The following is a 20,620-nucleotide window of genomic DNA, read 5'->3' as shown; positions in this document are numbered from 1 at the left end:
CTATGATGTGACTGGACGGTGTTTTATCACATGATGTTTTATCACATGATGTTTTCCTCTTTTGACTCTGCCGTTACACAAATTGTGTTAAAGCAGCGCGAAGACAAAAAGTGTGTGTTGTTAATTAACACCTCGCGCTTGCGAGTGTAAAAATAAGACCATCTCAGCTGGCGTTGATGAGACACTGCTGAAATCTTCCCATGAACTCAGTAAACATTCTCTGTGATCACAGAGTCCTCTGTGGACTTCGACTGAATGTATTACTCATTACTGGAACTGATCTTCAGTCCACACCACTGAGCTCTTTTACAAACACCTCACTGTCGTCTCCTGCGTCCTCAACACTATTTGTCTTTAGAGAACTGAACTCGCTGATATTTTTGTCCTTGTTTATGCTCACTGAGGAACAAACCCACACACACTTCTTCACCTGGTCAATAACAGCAACCAGGTGCAGATAATCCATTAAAACTGATTTTTTCATGTTTATGAATCCACAAATGCCCAACACGTGTTATTTAACTGTGTGGATCTAAAACTTTAGTTTGTTCTTTAAAACTCTGAAGCCCTGATTACATCAAACAGCACATGCAGAGCTGAGAATAACACACACACACACACACACACACACACACACACACACGCACATGCAGAGTGTTAACGGCATGGCGGTCCTCCAGCTGACCTTTGTGCTTGCCCTTTTTCTCCTTCTTGGCACTGCCCGTTTGTGGGGTCGATATGAGCGGCTTGGATTTTTTAGCTGAGCGAGGAACCTGAACCTCTGCTACGGCCTTGTCCTCCTCCTGCTCAGCTTCTTGTACTACATAAAGGAGGAGGTGAGGAGCGATGTGGGAGAGATTAATACCAGATAAAATGGCATCAGTGTGAGAATGAAGGTGAAGTTAGAGAATTCACTCTCTAAGTTTTATTATTTATCATATGTTAATAAAATTTTCTGTTTAGTTTCACAAAATAAATTCCAGATCACACGCCAGCTATTGTTTTTAAACTGTACAGAATGAAGAACTGTAAATCTGAAAAGTGCCAATAATATATATTTTTTTCAGTTTGCATGTCGCTCTGCTTTTTGAATTGTTTACTAAAGAGTGAACTTGGGGGATTAAAACCTGAATGAGTTCAGATGAAGATTAAAGACTGAGGTTTGGAACAGATGCAGTTTCTTGATGTGGTTTGATGGAAGTAAAGCTGACTGCAGGAAAAATAATGTTCAGTAATATCAGCAACACACTCGGCTCCTCTGGAATAAACATAACAAATATAAACCCGATGCCTGCTGTACAGATGTGTGTTTATGGTCACAGCAGCGTTTTATAGTGTTTACCTCATTATTACTGGGGGATTTAATGAGGTGATTTTACACAAATAAAACATCCTGCATCACTGCTTCACTCCAAACGAAGGCTCCTCCCACTCTCTGCTTCACTCACGTTTCTGTGAATCTGATCAGTGAGTCAGTGACGTGAGAGGAGGACACGTGGCAGGAGACGTTATATCTGTACATCTGTAAAAGTTTCACATTTACTTATGACAGTGATGGCACTTTACTGTGTAAATATTCAAAAATAAATTCTTCCTCTTCCATTCAGCTGCTGTTGTTTCATTTGCAGTGCACATTTACATTTATTTGAATAAATTTAAATATGTAAGGAATGAAGCGGTATTGTAAACACACATTGCTTCACAGTGTGTGATTTATTCCCCGGTCTTCACAAAGCCAGCAGGGTGACTCAGTATAAACTCACAGTATCACAGCTGGTACATGAGGCTCCTTCACACTGATCTGAGAGCAGTTTTCCAGCCTGCTGTGTTCAGAAGAATGTGCAGAAGAACCTGATTGTAGTAGAGAGAGGAACCTGATCGTTATTTTCCTACCGTGGTAGATGGTGCTGCTGTTGCTGCTGAGATAGGACTCGACGAGCGGCGCCTGCTCCTCGCTCTGTCGGGTTCTGCGGGTCCGAGAGCGCCCGTCCAGGTTTGACTGCACCATCAGGGGCTCCTGACGCTTCTTCTTCTGCTTCTGCTCTAAGAGAGCTCGCTGGAACACACGCATACATCATATATAAACACCGCGTTACCCAAACCACTCACTCATTTACTTTCAATCAGCGCTGTATCCTGATGGCGGTGGGGCTCAGCTGATCTATGACCTCAGGTCTAGCACTGGAAGCCTGGGGGGTCTATTAAATAGAACACATTGTACTAATGTTTAGTAAAATCAGTCACACTACAAAACAATCCACAATTCATTCACAACACACTAACCAGTGTCACAGACAGAGTGTTGCATTAAAATAAGACCAGTCTGGACACCAGTAAGGTAAGCTGGTTTGGTCCTGACTCCCAGGTGACAGTGTGGGGTGATGAGGAACATTGTGATGCTTGAGTGTGAAATCAACACAGATGGATAAGAAAAGGTCTGAGATCAGCCATCAGGTGCCCAGTTTAGGAAAAAGAGGAAAGAAGAAGAGGAGAAACATGCAAAAGATAAAGATTGTGGCAGCGGGGGCGTGGTCAAGTGCCGGTCTGTGACAGGAGGGCGGAGTCAGGGAAGGTGAGTGGCAAAATCACTACACCTGAGAGCAATTAACCTGTGTTTGTGTCTTCCCAGTGACCGCGACCTACTTAAGGAGGGAGAGCGAGAGCAGAGGAGCTCATCCCGGAACCAGACGCCGGTTGTGTGTGTGTCTGTTTGAGTAAATGAATGATTGTTAAACTGAAAAGTCTAGCAATAAACGCACTGTCAAACCTGATCTCTGTCCTGCCGTCCTCTGTGCTCCACCCACGAACGCTGAATCGTTACAGTGGTGCTGAAACCCGGGACCTGGAGCACAGCAGCCTCACAGCCCCATGGAGTCCTCCCCATTCGCTGAACTGATCCACGCCCTCGCCACGGCCCAGCAAAGCCAGCACCAGGCGCTACTCACCCTCCGAAAGGAGCAAGAAGAGCGGTTCGAGGCCCTGGTGTTGGCCCAACAAGAAGATCGGCAGGCGTTCCGGCACCTCCTCGCATCGGCGGGGCCCACCAGCGCTCCTACCGCGGGCCCGTCTCCCCTCACTGTCACCAAGATGGGCCCGCAGGACGACCCCGAGGCGTTCATCACGCTCTTTGAGCAGGTCGCCGAAGCCTCGGGGTGGCCGATGGAGCAGCGCGCGGTGCGCCTCCTCCCCCTACTCACAGGAGAAGCACAGCTGGCCGCGCTACAGCTCCCCGCCGACCGCTGGCTGGCCTACGCGGACCTCTGCCGGGCCGTCCTCCAGCGCGTAGGGCGCACCCCAGAACAGCAGCGCCAGCACTTCCGCGCGCTGCGCTTGGAGGAAGTCGGCCGGCCGTTCGCGTTTGGCCAGCAGCTCCGGGATGCCTGCTGGCGGTGGCTGAGGGCCAACAACTGCGACGCTGAAGGAATCCTCGACCAGGTGGCGCTGGAACAGTTCGTCGCTCGCTTGCCAGCAGGAACTGCGGAGTGGGTCTGGTGCCACCACCCGGCGTCGCTGGATCGAGCAGTCGAGCTGGCGGAGGACCATTTGGCAGCTGTCCCGGCGGCAGGACAGCAGATGGCATCTTCTTTTCTCTCCTCTTCTCTCTCTCTCTCTCCCCCTCCTCCTGTGTCCCATCCTCGCCCCATTCCCCCTCCGTGGAGGCGGGGGCCGGCACCCCCCCAGCCGGCCCGCCGCACCCGCAGTGCCCTCCCGTTTCTCCCTTCTGTGTCTGTCTCTCCCCCACCTCAGGTGAGTGAGCCCCAGATCACCAGTGCAGAGGGAAAGCCCGGGCCGGTTTGCTGGCGCTGCGGGGAGCCGGGCCACCTTCAACAGCAGTGCACGGCAAAGGAAGTGGGTGCGGTGGTTCGGATCCCCGACGCACCAGAGGCCGCCCTCGATTGGGCCAGAGCGTATTGCATACCGGTAAGTATCCAAGGGGCTACATATCAGGCGTTGGTGGATTCTGGTTGTAATCAGACCTCAATTCGCCAAAGCCTGGTTCAAAACGAGGCATTGGGGGGAGCACAAGGGGTGAAGGTGTTATGTGTGCACGGGGATGTTCACAGCTACCCTTTGGTGTCGGTCCACATTATTTTCAGAGGGGAAAAATTTATAGTGAAGGCGGCGGTTAATCCCCGCCTTACCCACTCTCTAATTTTGGGGACGGATTGGCCAGGATTTCGGGGTTTAATGACATGCCTAGTCGAGAGTGGGTCCTGCCATTTGCCAGGGGAGGTCCCGGTGTCGCGTTGGCAGGAGCAGCTGTCACAGAGCCGTCTACGTCATCTCCGCATCAGAGTGAGGAGCCGCCGGCTCCTCCTCTCTCTATTGGGGAATCCCTCGCGGATTTCCCATTAGAGCAGTCGCAAGACGAGACTCTGCGGCATGCGTTTGACCAAGTGAGAGTAATCGATGGTCAAACGCTCCAGCCGAACGCCACCCCGTCCTTCCCCTACTTCGCAATTATGAAGGATAGATTATACCAAGTGACGCAGGACACTCAAACTAAAGAGTGCGTCACGCAGCTTTTAATTCCGAAGAGCCGCCGGGAATTGGTATTCCAGGCGGCTCACTTTAATCCCATGGCTGGACACTTGGGGCAGGATAAAACACTAGCCCGAATAATGGCCCGATTCTATTGGCCGGGGATTCGCGGCGATGTCTGTAGGTGGTGTACGGCATGCCGCGAATGCCAGTTAGTAAACCCAGCGGCCATTCCAAAAGTGCCTTTGCGCCCTCTACCATTAATCGAGACCCCATTTGAGAGAATTGGGATGCATCTCGTCGGGCCATTAGATCGGTCAGCACGAGGGTACCGCTTTATATTAGTTCTGGTGGACTATGCAATGCGATACCCGGAAGCAGTGCCTCTGCGCAATATCTCAGCACGCAGTATTGCAGAGGCACTCTTCCGCGTCATCTCCCGAGTTGGAATCCCGAAAGAGATTCTGACTGATCAAGGCACTACGTTTATGTCACGAACACTGCGCGAACTGTATGGGTTATTGGGGATTAAGCCGATCCGCACCAGCGTGTATCACTCACAAACGGACGGTTTAGTGGAACGATTTAACCGCACCCTCAAAAATATTATTAAGAAATTCGTAAGTGAGGATGCACGTAACTGGGATAAGTGGCTCGAACCCTTGCTGTTCTCAGTGCGAGAGGTCCCCCAAGCCTCCACGGGGTTCTCCCCGTTCAAATTATTATATGGGCATAAGCCGCGCGGCATCCTGGACGTGCTGCGGGAAAATTGGGAGGAGGGACCTTCACAAAGTAAGAACGAAATTCAGTACGTTATGGACCTGCGCGCAAAACTCCACACGCTCACCCACCTAACTCAGGAGAATTTGTGGCAGGCCCAGGAACGGCAAGCCCGCCTGTACAACAAGGGTACACGCCTTAGAGAGTTCACACCGGGAGATAAGGTACTCGTACTGTTGCCCACGTCAAGCTCCAAATTGATCGCCAAGTGGCAAGGACCCTTTGAGGTCACACGGCGAGTTGGGGACGTCGACTATGAGGTGAGGCGAATGGACAGGGGTGGGGCGCTACAGATTTACCTGCTTAAACTCTGGAACGAGGAGGTCCCCGTGGCGTTGGTGTCGGTGGTTCCGGAGAAGGCGGAACTGGGGCCGGAGGTTCAAAAGGGGACATTGGCATCACGTACCTCTCCGGTCCCCTGTGGAGACCACCTCTCCCCGACCCAACTCACGGAGGTCGCCCAGTTGCAGGCCGAGTTTTCGGATGTGTTCTCGCCCCTGCCCGGTTGCACTAACCTCATAGAGCACCACATCGAGACGCCCCCGTGGGTGGTAGTGCGTAGCCGCCTTTACAGGCTACCCAAACACAAAAAAAAGGTGGTTTGGGAAGAACTTCAGACCATGCTCGAAATGGGCATCGTCGAGGAGTCCCACAGTGACTGGAGCAGCCCGGTGGTCTTGGTATCCAAGGCCGACGGGTCGGTCCGGTTTTGTGTGGACTATAGGAAAGTCAACGCGGTGTCTAAATTTGACGCGTACCCAATGCCTCATATTGATGAGTTGCTTGATCGACTAGGCACGGCTCACTTTTATTCGACACTGGATTTGACGAAGGGATATTGGCAGATCCCCTTGACTCCACTATCCCGAGAAAAAACGGCCTTTTCCACACCGTTTGGGTTACACCAATTCATTACACTTCCATTTGGGCTGTTTGGGGCGCCCGCTACGTTTCAGCGGCTGATGGATCGGGTCCTCCACCCCCACGCCACCTATGCGGCCGCCTATCTGGATGACATCATCATATATAGTAATGACTGGCCGAGGCACTTGGAACACCTAAGGGCCGTCCTTAGGTCGCTGAGGCGGGCGGGTCTCACAGCCAACCCAAAGAAGTGTGCGATTGGGCGGGTGGAAGTACGGTATCTGGGCTTCCACTTGGGCAACGGGCAGGTGCGTCCCCAAATTAATAAGACCGCAGCGATTGCGGCCTGCCCGAGGCCCCAGACCAAAAAGGGGGTGAGACAGTTCCTGGGGCTGGCTGGCTATTATCGTAGGTTTATACCTAATTATTCGGACGTCACCAGCCCGCTGACTGATTTCACTAAAAAGGGGGCACCAGATCCGGTCCAGTGGACGGAGCAGTGCCAGCGGGCTTTTTCAGAGGTAAAGGTTGCACTGTGTGGGGGGCCACTTCTACACTCCCCTGACTTTTCTCTCCCCTTTATGTTGCAGACCGATGCATCAGACAGAGGGCTGGGGGCGGTTTTGTCCCAGGAGGTGGAGGGGGAGGACCGCCCCGTCCTGTATATAAGCAGGAAGCTGTCGGTGCGTGAGGGGCGCTACAGCACCATAGAGAAAGAGTGTCTGGCCATCAAGTGGGCGGTCCTCACCCTCCGGTACTACCTGCTGGGGCGCCCTTTCACCCTCTGTTCAGACCACGCGCCCCTCCAGTGGCTCCACCGCATGAAAGATGCCAACGCGCGGATCACCCGTTGGTATCTGGCACTCCAACCCTTTAATTTCAAGGTGGTCCACAGGCCGGGGGCGCAGATGGTCGTGGCGGACTTCCTCTCCCGCCAAGGGGGGGGGGGGAGTCGGCTGCAGGCCGGACGGCCGCCCGGCCTGAGTCGGGCGGTGGGGGTATGTGGCAGCGGGGGCGTGGTCAAGCGCCGGTCTGTGACAGGAGGGTGGAGTCAGGGAAGGTGAGTGGCAAAATCACTACACCTGAGAGCAATTAACCTGTGTTTGTGTCTTCCCAGTGACCGCGCCCTACTTAAGGAGGGAGAGTGAGAGCAGAGGAGCTCATCCCGGAACCAGACGCCGGTTGTGTGTGTGTCTGTTTGAGTAAATGAATGATTGTTAAACTGAAAAGTCTAGCAATAAACGCACTGTCAAACCTGATCTCTGTCCTGCCGTCCTCTGTGCTCCACCCACGAACGCTGAATCGTTACAAAGATATACAGCTACAGGACCAGTCAAAAATCTGTACACCCCTTCTAATTCAGTGTTTTTTTCTTTATTTTTATTAATTAGAAGTCACTTCCTGTCTTAAAGTAATGATGGATGTTGTTTCTCTTTACTGAGTTGTTAAGTTCTTCACATAATATGGATTACTACAGTTGTGTTATAGGGCTATTTACTTTATTTTATTATTCATTATTTACTGTTTGATCTCAAATGCGTTAAGAAGGTGAGAAACTCGTCCACTAATGACCTTCTGATGAGACACAGCTGTTAATTGAAAAGCATTCCAGGTGACTCCCTCATGAAGCTGGTTAAGGGAATGACAATAGTGTACAAAGAGTCATCAAGGGAAACGCTGGATACGCTGAAGAAACTAAATGTCAAACATTTTGTTTTTTAACACTTTTTTTGTTTTCCACATAATTCCAGATATGTTCCAGATGTTATTTCACAGTTTTGATGTCTTCAGTTTTGTTCTATAATGTAAAAAATACAAAATACAGAAACACCTATAAATGAGTAGAGACTTTTGCTTCCTATGCTGTGACAATATTCTGTTTTCTGTTGAACTCACATACAGAAGTCTGGAGATAATTTCATACAGTTCCATCATGGGAAAGTGTGACCCTGCATCAAAAACATAACCAGGACTTTTATTCTAATAATTTCATTATTTTTTCTTTGTACTGATCTATGACAATTTGCTTCTATGTGTTACTTCTTTCTGATGTTTATGTGTCTGTTTTTGTAAATATTTTAATATTTACATAGATTTTAATGTTTATTTGTGTTGTTTCAAATGTCTGAATAAAAAATACAATCAGTGCAGATTGGTCTTTTTTATTGCTGGGGGGAGACTGGGGGTTTTTGGACATAAGATGCATAAAACATGAGACACTGAGACATGAGACACATGAAGCATGAGAAACATGAGATGTGAGACACGGCTCCTAGCTTCAGCTCCATGTCTCTCAGTGTTGTTACACAAAGCAGACGTTATTGAAATCACATGCTAATCTGGCGTCTGCTCCTCTGAGAAACATGGACGAGCTTCATGCGCTCTTCTCTCCTCCACCTATTGCATCCACAGCACAGCCGCTTCAGCTCCATCTGAGCAGTGTTTAAAGCAGATGTCCTCAGACTCCCACATCACAGCTGAAAGACAGCGAGTCTCTTCCTCGCTCTCTCTGCAGCGATCTGACGGCACTGATACAGAGACCATGAAGCTGGAGAGATACGGTGATGTGGAAAAAATCTATCTGTCCTCCATCTGTCCTCTCCTCCAGAACTAAACCTACAGTTCAGCAGACATTTACTGTTAGTGTAGCGCACGCCCGCTTCCTGAGTCCATCATGTGGGAGGAGGTTTATTGTGGAAAGTAAATAATGATTCAGTTCAATGCATCAACAACAGAAAATGATTAAAGCATCATGGATGGAGAAGTTCTTCAGAGAACCTAAAGTAGATCTTCTGTGGCTTTGCTCTGCTTTTTCAGGACAGGGTTGGAATTATATACAACTGTTAAAGTTTTAGTTTAATTTTTAAAAACTGAGCGATATTATGGTTCGACAAAATTAACTTTAGACACGAGAACACATAACTGCAGGTGTTTCAGAGGATGTGCTGTTTCAGGAACACACACCAGGTCCAGTCTGATTTTATTTTCAGCACTCACACACTCACTGTGGCTCAAAAACTTTTCATTCATTTTCATGTGTAAAAACTAAAACTTTACAGAACCGCTCCACTCAGTCCCTGCAACTAACTCCAGGTTATTTCTGTTTCCAGGAACATGGCTGTCAATCACCGTGGAAACCTGACATGCCCACACACTTCAGGAGTTCTATTTCTAAAATATACACTTGGTTTATTTTTATTCTGTGACAGATATCATGTAGATGCGAAAATCTCACCTGTCTGTCCAGTTTCTGCTGTCGGAGATTACTGCACTCATCATCCAGGGTGCTGTAGTGAGAAAAACACAAACAGGACATTTTTAATGCTATTTTATTGAACAACTCTGAGCTTTGTGTTGTAGGTCTTCGTTTTCATTCACAGAGCAGTGAACAGTGAAGTGACGGAGAGGGAAAGGAACGCTGTGAGTGTAGATATGATGACATGCTGCTGTGTTAACGATATGCGTGACTGTAAGTTCTCTTTCAGGTCCTGTAGGAGCCACTGATCTTTACCCAGCCTTTGAAGTGTCAGCGGTTCTCATCTGCTTCCTTCTAATCATCTCTGACAAGCTGAAGCGTTCACTCAGAGCTGCTGAGGAGGACATGAAGCATGAAGGAATGGAATTTATCTCAGTGTGTGTGTGTGTGTGTGTGTGTGTGTGTGTGTGTGTGTATTAGGCAGGCTAAATACTGTCATGGTGTTAATTCTGTATCCAAAGGGTTGTTGAGTCCAGTCCATCATTTTTAAGACTTTACTCACACAGTTTTGTCTTTCCAGCCTCACTGATGCACTTCTCTCTGACCGAGATTGAGTTTTCATGTCTATAAAAAGGCCATTTATAGGAGAATGATGAGGATATATCCAGTACACGCTCATGGAGCTCATATACATTTCAGAAAACTCCACCGTGTTATTAATAAACATTAAATATGAACATGAGCGACTCTTCATTGTGAAGAAATTTCTCCTTAAATAAATCTCTGTGTAATTATGAAAACCAGATTAATTATAATAATTAAAACAGAAACCCAGGATTCTGAAGGATTACTGTAGCGATTACTGTCGGGTCTTCGTTCATCATGGCACCCAACTGTGTTTGTGGCATGTCGTTGTAGGAAAATAATCAACAGTGTGGTGGTGTGATGAAGCAGAGCTCCTGTTATCAGCCTCACGCTAGTGATTTTCCTCTAACAGCACCTCCCTGTGTGTTTTATTCCTCTGACACAACAGCAACTTACTAAAGATCATTTTTTTAAAAGATCAGTACAGAAGATACCGGTACAGGGCGTGGCTCGGTGGTGCAGTGATTCACTGTCACCTCATCACAAGAAGGTTCTGGGTTCGAACCTCATGGCTGACTGGGGGCTTTCTGTGTGGAGTTTGTGTGTTCTCTCCTCGTGTCTGTGTGGGTTTCCTCCAGGTCGCCGGTTTCCTCCCACAGTCCAAAGACATGTGGATTTGGTCCACTGGCAACTCTAAATCCCCCAGAGGTGTGTGTGTGTGTGAGACAGTTGTACGTCTCTGTTTAGCCCTGTGACAGATTGGTGACCCACCCAGGGTGAACCCCACCCCTGACCTAGAGTCAGTTGTGATTGGCTCCAGCTTCCCCCATGACCCTGATGGATAAGTATAGATAATGGCAGTGTTGTGCAAGTTCACACTTTTTTTGAACTAGTTCAAGTTCAGTTCAAACATGTTAAAAGTGAACTGGGTTAGGGTAACCTAACCCTAACCCTTGCATATATGCTTTGAAACTGGACAGATGCTTCAACTCAATGTGTCGTTTCAAATTTGAGAACGACGTTGTCGATGTTCTTACTTGTTTTTTTCAGGAAAGGTGGACAGAGCTTACACAGAAAGGTAAGGTTTTTACCGTCTGAGTCTTTGTGTGAAATTGTGTAAAATTGCTGTAAATAACCATGAGGAGAATCCGTCTCATCTGTGTTCTCCGTGCTGCTACTTGAACTTTCACTGGCCATGTTGCTGTGAGTGCGCGCCGGCTGTGGTGTGCACGCTGTCTGCTGCCTGTAGCTAGGGAACGCTGGGTTACGCCTACTCTGCTCTGCTGCATCATGGGTAACGTAGTATGGAGCCAAATCATAGAGCCATCCACTATCTCCGGCTTCACACTACGTTATCCATGATGCATTGCACACACGCGGCACCTCAGGGCAGTGAGTGACAACAACATCAGACTGACAGTGAAGTAGTAGAACGTAAAATATCTTGCAAGTAGACGTGCCACTCGATTCACCAGGTTTCATGTTTCATTCATCTTCATGTTTGTCGTTCATGTCGCATAATTTGAACGAATTCACGTTCAAGTTCTTTCATTACAAAGTTGTTGCGTTCAGTTCAAAGTTCATGGAAAAACGAGCGTGTTCAATGAACGCGTTCTTTTGAACATGTTCATGCACAACACTAGATAATGGATGGATGGATGGATGGATGGATGGATGGATGGATGGATGGATGGATGGATGGATGGATGGATGGAAGATAAATCATACTTTTTATCCATTTATAGTTACATTTAATGTCAGTGAAATGTTCTCACGATATCTATAACACTGATAACTATAGCTGCTTTATAACCCACTGTAACAAAACACTGACACTGGAGACTCCTTCCATAAATGTTAAATAAACTTCTTACAAAAAAGAAAACTTCATATCAGCACTGCACTAAATGTCAGAGCTGCAGTTATGGAAAATTAATCAACACCTTCTGACCAATCACCATCCAGAGAAGTGGGACAAACAGACTGACGAAAGAGAGATGATTAGACTAATAGATCTGATCAGAAACAGAAAAGTGTGTTGAGGAACAAAATCAGTGTACAGAGTTACAGAAAACATGACATTTAACAGACAAATTCATTTGGTGATTTTATTCTTCTGTGTTTTTGAGTTTCCTCTCCCTAATGAATTAATGTCTTTATTGTCTTTGCACAAAGTACATGAAATTAAATCAGCTCTCTGTTCTCAATGTGTGCAGTGGAGCTTGATCGCTTCGCCCTGATCGCAGCCCGAACATCAGCTTTAATCAACGCTCCTGTATTTACATTTACCTTAAACCCCGACGAATCCTTGTGAAAACTAAACCCAGCTCAGAGTCCAGCTACAGCTCCTGGAGTAATGATGGTCTGGTCTGGTAAAATATCAGGATTAGGGGCTGCGTGAAATCATCAAAAGGTCCAGAAGATCTTTACTCCACTCTGTACAGTATATTTATACTTTATTACACTCTCACTGGAGTGAACTCGAGGTGTGTTTTTTCTTTCTTGCTCTGTCTGCTGTGGGCTTGAACAAAAACCTCATCTCCTTTCCTAATCAAACCATCCCATTTCACACACACACACACACACACACACACACACACACACACACACACACACACCAGTCAGGATCATCAGTTTGTTACTATCAAACTAGAAAATAATGACATAAACAGATTTACTATAATGAGGGTCGGCATCTCATTATATAACACAGGAAAGATGAATCAGTGCGCACACACACACACACACACACACACACACACACACACTGCTCCTCATAATGACACTACTCAGTCTGAAACATATGTGTGTGTGTGTGTGTGTGTGTGTGTGTGTGTGTGTGTGTGTGTGTGTGTGTGTGTGTGTGTGTTTCTCTGAAGGTGTTTAACTCACTGCTCTCACTGTATCTCTTCCAGTTGAAGTCATTTCTCAGCATGACCTTATTTTCATTTCGTCTCTTTGAGGAACAAAACTCAAAATGTCACGAACGATCACTGAATCATCGGAAAAAAAAAAACAACACCACTCAAAGAGATTCATTCAGCCAGTGTCACTCAGTGAGTTTGTGACAATCCTGCGCTTCATTTGGGTGTCTGAGTCTCAGCTCCACTGTGGGTAATAACGCGTGGTCTCACGCGTGGCTTCATCTGATCAATTTCACTTTTTACACAAAAGACCAAACTCATCCTCCGAGTAAAAACCACCACCTCGTGTGTTACGCTGTGTGGATTCACGACTAGGAGAAGAAAACAGAGATCATCCAAAACAGTGAAGTCTGTTGTTCTGTGATTGGCTCCTGACAGTCACATGATCTCAGCTCCAGCACGTGTAGCCTGGACGTTAGAGTCAGTGTCTGTTATTGTTGCTCTGTTAAAATTAAACACTATCAACACCGCGTTAGTGAGCGTCAGACGTGATGCTGTGTCTCCAGCGCTATGTGTCTGCATCCTCTCTGTTCGTTACTGACTGCAATAAAGAGCCTTTTAGTCACAAAAAATCTGCTGCTTGATGGAAACAGAATAAACAGATGAATTGTGTGTAGTGTGAAGCTCAAAATAAACAATTCCTCAAAGTTACTTATTATAGATTTCTAGAAAAATCTGCATTTGGAACATTTTCTAAATGAAAAACCTTCTGTTGCTGGGTTCTTAATGGAATCTTTAACAGTTCTCCAAAGGCACAAACCAAAGAACCCTTTAAGGTGTTATTTAACAATTATTCACCAAAGGTGAAGTGAAATATCAGGAATTATTATCCATACAGGTCACTTTTTCCATGGAATAAAAACATGCCTTCTATTCCCTTCTAGCGGGTTTCATTAATTCAATTTGATAGCATGCAATATTGTTAGCATATCGCTTATCCTACGTGTATTACATCACTCTACCCAATGGAGAATGAGCGCTGAATATGGTTTATGATATTACATGGTTGTCAAGACAACATGACGTCACACATTGGAGATGTAAAACTTCCATGCTAGCGAGCGACTGTGACAATTTGTAAACAAACATGGCTGCCAGGTTTGCTCTGTTAAATACAGAAGATTTTGAGAGAATTTTGAAAAAGAAAGATGTGTTGAGCACCTGAAAGGAATGTGTATACATAATAATAATAATAATAATAATAATAATAATAATAATGTCTGGCTTTTTTTCGTGGTCTATCAGATATATTCCATTCAGTTTCTCGTCTTTGACTCCTTCAGTATCAAGCTCGCTGAATGGAATAGAAGCCAGGCGATATTATTTAAATAATAATCAAGATAAAGTCGAGGTTATTATTCACTGATATTCACTAGCCTGAGGTGGATACAGTGGCATGCAAAAGTTTGGGCACCCTTGCTGAAAATGTCTGTTACTGTGAATAGTTAAGTGAGCAGAAGATGAACTGATCACCAAAAGGCATAAAGGTAAAGACGACACATTTCTTTTCAGCATTTTCTGCAAGATTTGTGTATTATTTTTGTTTTGTACAATTGGAGAGTGAAAAAAGAAAAGGAACACCATGCGAAAGTTTGGGCACCCCAATACATTTGAGTTCTCAGGTAACTTTTACCAAGGTTCCAGACCTTAATTAACTTATTGAGCTGTGGCTTGTTCAAATTCTTCGTTAGGAAAGGTCAGATGATGCAGATTTCAAAGCTGTATAAATTCTCTGACTCCTCAAACTTGTCCCTTAAATCAACAGCCATGGGCTCCTCTAAGCAACTCCCTCGCATTCTGAATAATAAAATAATTGATGCTCACAAAGCAGGAGAAGGCTACAAGAACGCAGCAAAGTGTTTTCAGGTAGCTGTTTCCTCAGACTGTAATGTTATTAAGAAATGGCAGTTAACAGAAACAGTGGAAATCAAGGTGAGGTCTGGAAGATGAAGAAAACTTTCTGAAAGAACTGCTCGTTGGATTGCTAGAAAGGCAAATAAAAACCCCTGTTTGACTGCAAAAGACCTTCAGAAAGATTTAGCAGACCCTGGAGTGGTGGTGCACTGTTCTACTATGCAGCGACACCTGAACAAATATGACCTTCATGGGAGAGTCATCAGAAGAAAACCTTTCCTGCGTCCGAGCCACAAAATTCAGCATCTGAAGTTTGCAAATGAACATCTAAATAAGCCTGATGCATTTTGGAAACAAGTCCTGTGGACTGATGAACACTGGCCCCGGACACTCAGATCATATGTTTCAGTAATGCGACACTAAAACTCACACCACGCCCTGAACACACGTCTGCTGTCTCAGTCTGCTGTGAGTGAAAATCACGGTGTCACTGACGGACCAGCGATGAGCTCTGAAGGTAAGACGGGTCTCTATGAGCTCTTATAACACTTCTACATATTATTTACTCATCTTGGGTTTCAGACCTGCTTTGCCATGACCGAGTGAAGAGTGAGTGTGACAGGGTCAAGATCGAGACGAGACCAACACCACACATGACTGAGTCCATGTCCAGCCCAAGACCAGATGCTCAGGAGTGTTAATTTGGTGCATGTAATATCTTCCTAACCTCACATGAAGTTTCTCTTGAATTAAATAAATTACGCATCTCCTTTAGTTTTACAATTTCATACAAAAGAACACAGAACTTACACAGGACATATGACGCCCATTCTTCTAGAAAGTGCTGCAGTATAATCCTACTGTATATCACTGCATTGAGGTGTGTGTGTGTGTGTGTGTGTGTGTGTGTGTGTGTGTGTGTGTGTGTGTGTGTAATGACACACACTTTGCTAGTTATACAGAAGATTTTTAAGTGCAGCACCAGCACATGTAAAGGTGTGATAATTCCTGATGTAAACAAACAGCTGGTAAATAAAATGAGCTTCTTTTGGTTCAGATTTCTGAGATGAAACACAGGGATTTGTGGAAATCATTTTGAACATAAGGAGATAAAAAATACTGAAACAAAGTCACTGGAAATGTATAAGTGATATATAACTCCACAGAGAGAGAGAGAGAGAGAGAGAGATTGACTTATTGTAACAGGAACATTATGAAGGACTCATCCATGGAAATGATGTTAACAGTCTCAGGGAGTCTCAGAGAAATACATAGAGTCCTCGAGGACAAGACTCAGACAAGACAGAGACGAGACAAAGACAATACTGAGATAAGTTTGAGATAAGATCAAGAAAAGATCGAGACAAGACCAAGTAAAATTTCACCTGAGTTCATGACTGAGAACGTTGTGTCATCTTGAGAACCACAACAATATTATTAACTCTTCAGTTCAATAGAATCTTCATCATTTACTGTATCTTCAATGTGAATTTCTTCATCTCTTATTTTTAACTTTTGGTGATTTTTCCCTCTTCTTTAAATATGGAGATTTTTTTTCCCTTATGTAAAGTTTTAGAGATTTTGTACTCCAAGTGAAAAGTGATATATAACAAATTATTATTATTATTATTATTATTATTATTATTATTATTATTATTATTATTATTATGTTCAATGGCAGAAAGCTCTTAAAGAAGTTTCAAAGCTCCAGTGAACAAGTAAAAGTTTGTCATAAACACTTATTTATATTTATTTCATTTTTTCTTCCCCAGAATATTCTGAAAGCACGTTTTGTTTTAGTGTGTAGTTCTGACTGAAATTAAAGAAACTTCAGATTGTTCTGTGCTCAATTTCCACGAAATCAGAGACTGAGGCTGAAATACAGAAATGAGGCGAGTGGAACTACGAGCTGATCTGGAGTCACATAAAAGTTCATCTTTCAGAAATCTGCACAAATCAGATCAGATATGAGTGAGAGTGAATCAGATGGATTGCAGACGCTGATCTGGAGTCAGTCACAGATCTGAAACCTCTGATAAAGTGTGTAAATGGCTGTAGAAGAGCAGCTGAGAGTAGATTTGATCTAAACAAAGTATAATGCAGCATGTGGACTGAACAAGCTGATCTGGAAGCAATTTCTTCTCACATCCTAACCTGCCAAGAAACTGCACACCTGCTCCTGGATCAGCAGTTGAAGCTAAAAAGCCAGAAAACTGGAGGACCTTCTTTCACTTTCAACGCATAGGTGGCTGAGAAGATCCTCATTTCATAATTCTTTTCTTGTCTCTTCTTCAAGCTGTACTTGAGCTCCTGTGAGAATGTGTGAGGGTTCTGAAGCCTACACAGCAGCTCCAAAAATAGTTCTTTCATTTAAGAGGAGCGGAGCAAGAATGAAAAACCCAAATAAACACTGGAGATGTTGTTTGGAACAGGACACGTGCAGGAACAAGCATTACATACAGAACAGGTAACAAGCGCTTGCTCCCTGATGCAATCTTTCAATAAACAAGTGATGGCAAATGAACTGTGTAACTTATAGCAACCAGGAGCCAATAAGAGGCGAGGAAGCAGTGCAGCCATGGCGATGAGGTTCTCCTGGAGGCAGCAGTCGGAGCGGCAGCGTCTCAGACTCACACAGAGAACACACACAGATCTGTGTTTCACCCACAGAGAGGAAAAGTGCTAATTAACTCCGACATCATCCACTATTCCGAGTGGAATCTATAAATCAGGATTCTTTGAGAGAGGACGGAGCGGATGTGGGACACGTTGGAGAAGAAAAAGAAGAAATGAACTCCATGAACGCAGGAACCACTGGTAAAGAAATCACACCACACATGCATGAATAATAATGCACAGATTCTTTAAGCAGTGATTCACTTTCTAAAGTGTGGAGCTGAAAGTTCATGAAGGATTCGTTCATTTCAGAGTAAAAAAAACCAAATCCAACAGAAAAGAGCAACACGATTGCAATAAACATATGAACTCGCAGCTGCTTCAACAAATCTTTCTACTAAAAATAATTCAACACACCATGAAGCTCTGAAACGTCCATGTGTTCTGAATCCATCTCACATATGCACACATACATGCACACACAAACACACATGCACACACACTCTTGTACTTCTATCTTTGTGGAGATTCTCACTGACATAATACACTCCCGAGCCCCTTACCCTAATCTTAACCATCACAACTAAATCCCTAACCACATCCTTAACCCTAACCCCACCCCGAACCATAAACCTAACCCCATCCCTAACCCCACCCCGAACCATAAACCTAACCCCATCCCTAACCCCACCCCGAACCATAAACCTAACCCCATCCCTAACCCCACCCCAAACCCCACCCCTTACCCTAACCCCACCCCTAACCTAAACCTCATTCTAATCTGAACCCTAAAACTGAGTCTTAACCCCCAAACAGCCCTTTAAAAAGTGAGGACCAGACAAAATGTCCTCACTTCACAAAAATTACCTCACTCTGCTGTGGTAAAAAAACATTCTAGTCCTCAATCTATAGCAAGTATAGACACACACACACACACACACACACACATCAGCACATTAAAATCAGACTTCACACCAGAGCTCTTGTAACGTGCTGCAGCTCTGAAGGCCACTGTACCTGTACGGAATCCAGTCTGCAGTGTGTTTGGAGCTCATATCTCACACTGTCGAGGAGCCGCTGGATGAAACGGGGGCTGGGGAGCGTTGAGGCAGAGCGACGCACGACAGCGGAGGATTCGGAGATGGAGACGGACGACCATTGTCTGAATTTCCGCGACAGCTCTGATGCTAATCTTCAGCCTCTGTTGTTCTGCAGCTGGAGCTCAGCTCTCGCTTCAACGCTTCTCATTCTGTGTGCACTAAGCTCTCTCTCTCTCTCTCTCTCTCTCTCTCTCTCTCTCTCCTAACCCTCTCGCTCACACACACTCCTCCTCCAATACGCAGCTGCCTTCTGCTCTGTGTGTGTGTGTGTGTGTGTGTGTGTGTGTGTGTGTGTGTGTGTGTGTGTGTGTGTGTGTGTGTGTGTCTTTCTGTCTGCTTGATTGGTTGCTTTGATGTCAACTGTCCTTCAGTCAACACACACACACACACACACACACACACACCCTCATGTGCTGTGTGATTTATTCATGCTTTCATCCAGTGTAAGTCGTATTATTATTATTATTATTATTATTATTATTATTATTATTATTATGAGACAGTGCAGCTTTAACTGTCTTTGATTTAATGCGAGTGCAAACAAAGGGAATGTAACTACTGAACTGTTTACACTTCTCTGTGTGTGTGTGTGTGTGTGTGTGTGTGTGTGTGTGTGTGTGTGTGTGTTAGTTTACTCAGATGCGAAACCTCTCCCTAATAACTAATAAAATTTACCAATCAGACAAAAGAGCTCACAGTGAATTAAATGCAGTGTGTTAAACTGTGTTAATCCCAGGGTTTGATTAATTCTCTCTAACAGCAGCAATAACAGTAGTGTTGGTTTATATTAATGTACTCGTTCTGATGCATTATTGTTTCTATAGTAACGGCTCATTCACATCTCTGGAAGGAGTCTCCAGTGTCAGCGCTGGTGTAACAGTCAGAGATGAAGCTGGAACTTTAAGTTTTCCGACATCTTCAGGACAGAGGGGTTTGTTGTGTTGCAGTGTGTTTTGGGTCACTGATGGGTTTTGATCTGTCTGTACTGAAGGAGGTCGAATTGACAAACTATGATCTCAGAATGTGCTCCTCTGCTGCTCAGGAGATTCTACCTCGCAGATCGATCCAGGAGCAAACAGTCACTGACTCACACAGCTGCTCAGAGATGTTTCTCAGTTTACTATAGGACAAATATGAGTCTATATCCACATTCAGGAGTGTGTTGTAGCTCTGTGATGTGATTAACAAAGCTGTTATCTATGTAGGACAAGGTAATAGTGAGTAATGGAGCATTACATCACTGGTCAGGATAACCTTCAAGAGCAGATGTGCAAGTGACGATAAATCTCAAGGATTTAACTGGAACTAGCCAAAACAAGTATCACTCAGACCAGCCTGGACCAGATTCAGGAATAAAATATATCTTTATGTCACTGCACATTGTACAATGAAACTGGATGCAATCCTTCCCGTGCAAAATCTGTTTATAAAAATAAAAATAAAAAATAAATATATCTGTAGAATATATATTAAGAACTCTAAAACTCTAAAAAGACATACACACATACAAGACATTCACACTCTGTTGTTTTTTTAATTGCACAGTCCCTTTAAAACAACCAGTGTTTAGTGCCATTATGGCTCTTGAGTAAAAGCTGGTTTTCAGTCTATTTGTCCGTGTCTTAATTGATCTGAACCGTCTGCCCGAGGGCAGCAGTTCAAACAGAGAGTGCCCAGGATGGGATGGATCTTTTAATATACCCTGGGCTCTTTTGAGGCAGCAGGAACAGTAAAGCTCTTCCAGGGAGGGGAGAGGACATCCGATGATCTTCTGGACGGTGGTGACTGTTATGTTATTAGATGCAGTCTAATAACTAAAAAGAATGACGACGACAACCGTTAACATGGAGGGTCTCCAGGTTTACTCAAACATGCCCAAACATGTACAGGGTACCACACGTGACTCTCCAGAACAGTAGGGGGCAACAATCACTCATTAACACAACATCCCCCTTTCTTAGTTCTGTAATTACACTGTCATTACTGTCATTAAAGTTTTACTGTCAACTCAATATTTTCCGTAACTTCAATGTATATGACTATTCTTATAACTAGAAACTCAATAGAAATTACTCCTCACTAAGATAAACTCTTAACGACATATTTCTTTATGTGGAACACTTTTTCTTCACACAGAACACTTTTTTCTCATGTCACATCTGTTCTTTTGTCTTTTTTGTCTTTTTTTTTCTTACCAAACCTAACTATGAAGGTTGGGT

At 44.8% G+C, this 20,620-nt stretch overlaps 1 protein-coding gene across 3 annotated transcripts in view; it reads right to left on the bottom strand.

The window, feature by feature from the left end:
• tub (TUB bipartite transcription factor) overlaps window positions 1-18,537 on the bottom strand; it is a 41,507-nt gene extending 22,970 nt beyond the window's left edge. Inside the window, exons 1-4 of one of the 3 annotated variants that reach the window (XM_060940390.1) lie at window positions 18,319-18,537; window positions 9,362-9,413; window positions 1,894-2,056; window positions 686-820 (exon numbers count right to left, since the gene is read on the bottom strand). In XM_060940390.1, coding sequence (XP_060796373.1) covers window positions 686-820; window positions 1,894-2,056; window positions 9,362-9,413; window positions 18,319-18,356 — 388 coding nt within the window. In that variant the 5' untranslated portion in view covers window positions 18,357-18,537. Of the gene's footprint in view, window positions 1-685; window positions 821-1,893; window positions 2,199-9,361; window positions 9,414-18,318 lie in introns of all 3 variants that reach the window. The other 2 variants (XM_060940391.1, XM_060940392.1) reach the window with 2 other exon arrangements.
• Between the last annotated feature and the right edge of the window lie 2,083 nt (window positions 18,538-20,620).

Source organism: Neoarius graeffei, chromosome 15 (genome assembly GCF_027579695.1).
Source record: "Neoarius graeffei isolate fNeoGra1 chromosome 15, fNeoGra1.pri, whole genome shotgun sequence".
NCBI lineage: Eukaryota > Metazoa > Chordata > Actinopteri > Siluriformes > Ariidae > Neoarius > Neoarius graeffei.
This window is presented reverse-complemented; position numbering and strand designations above follow the sequence as displayed.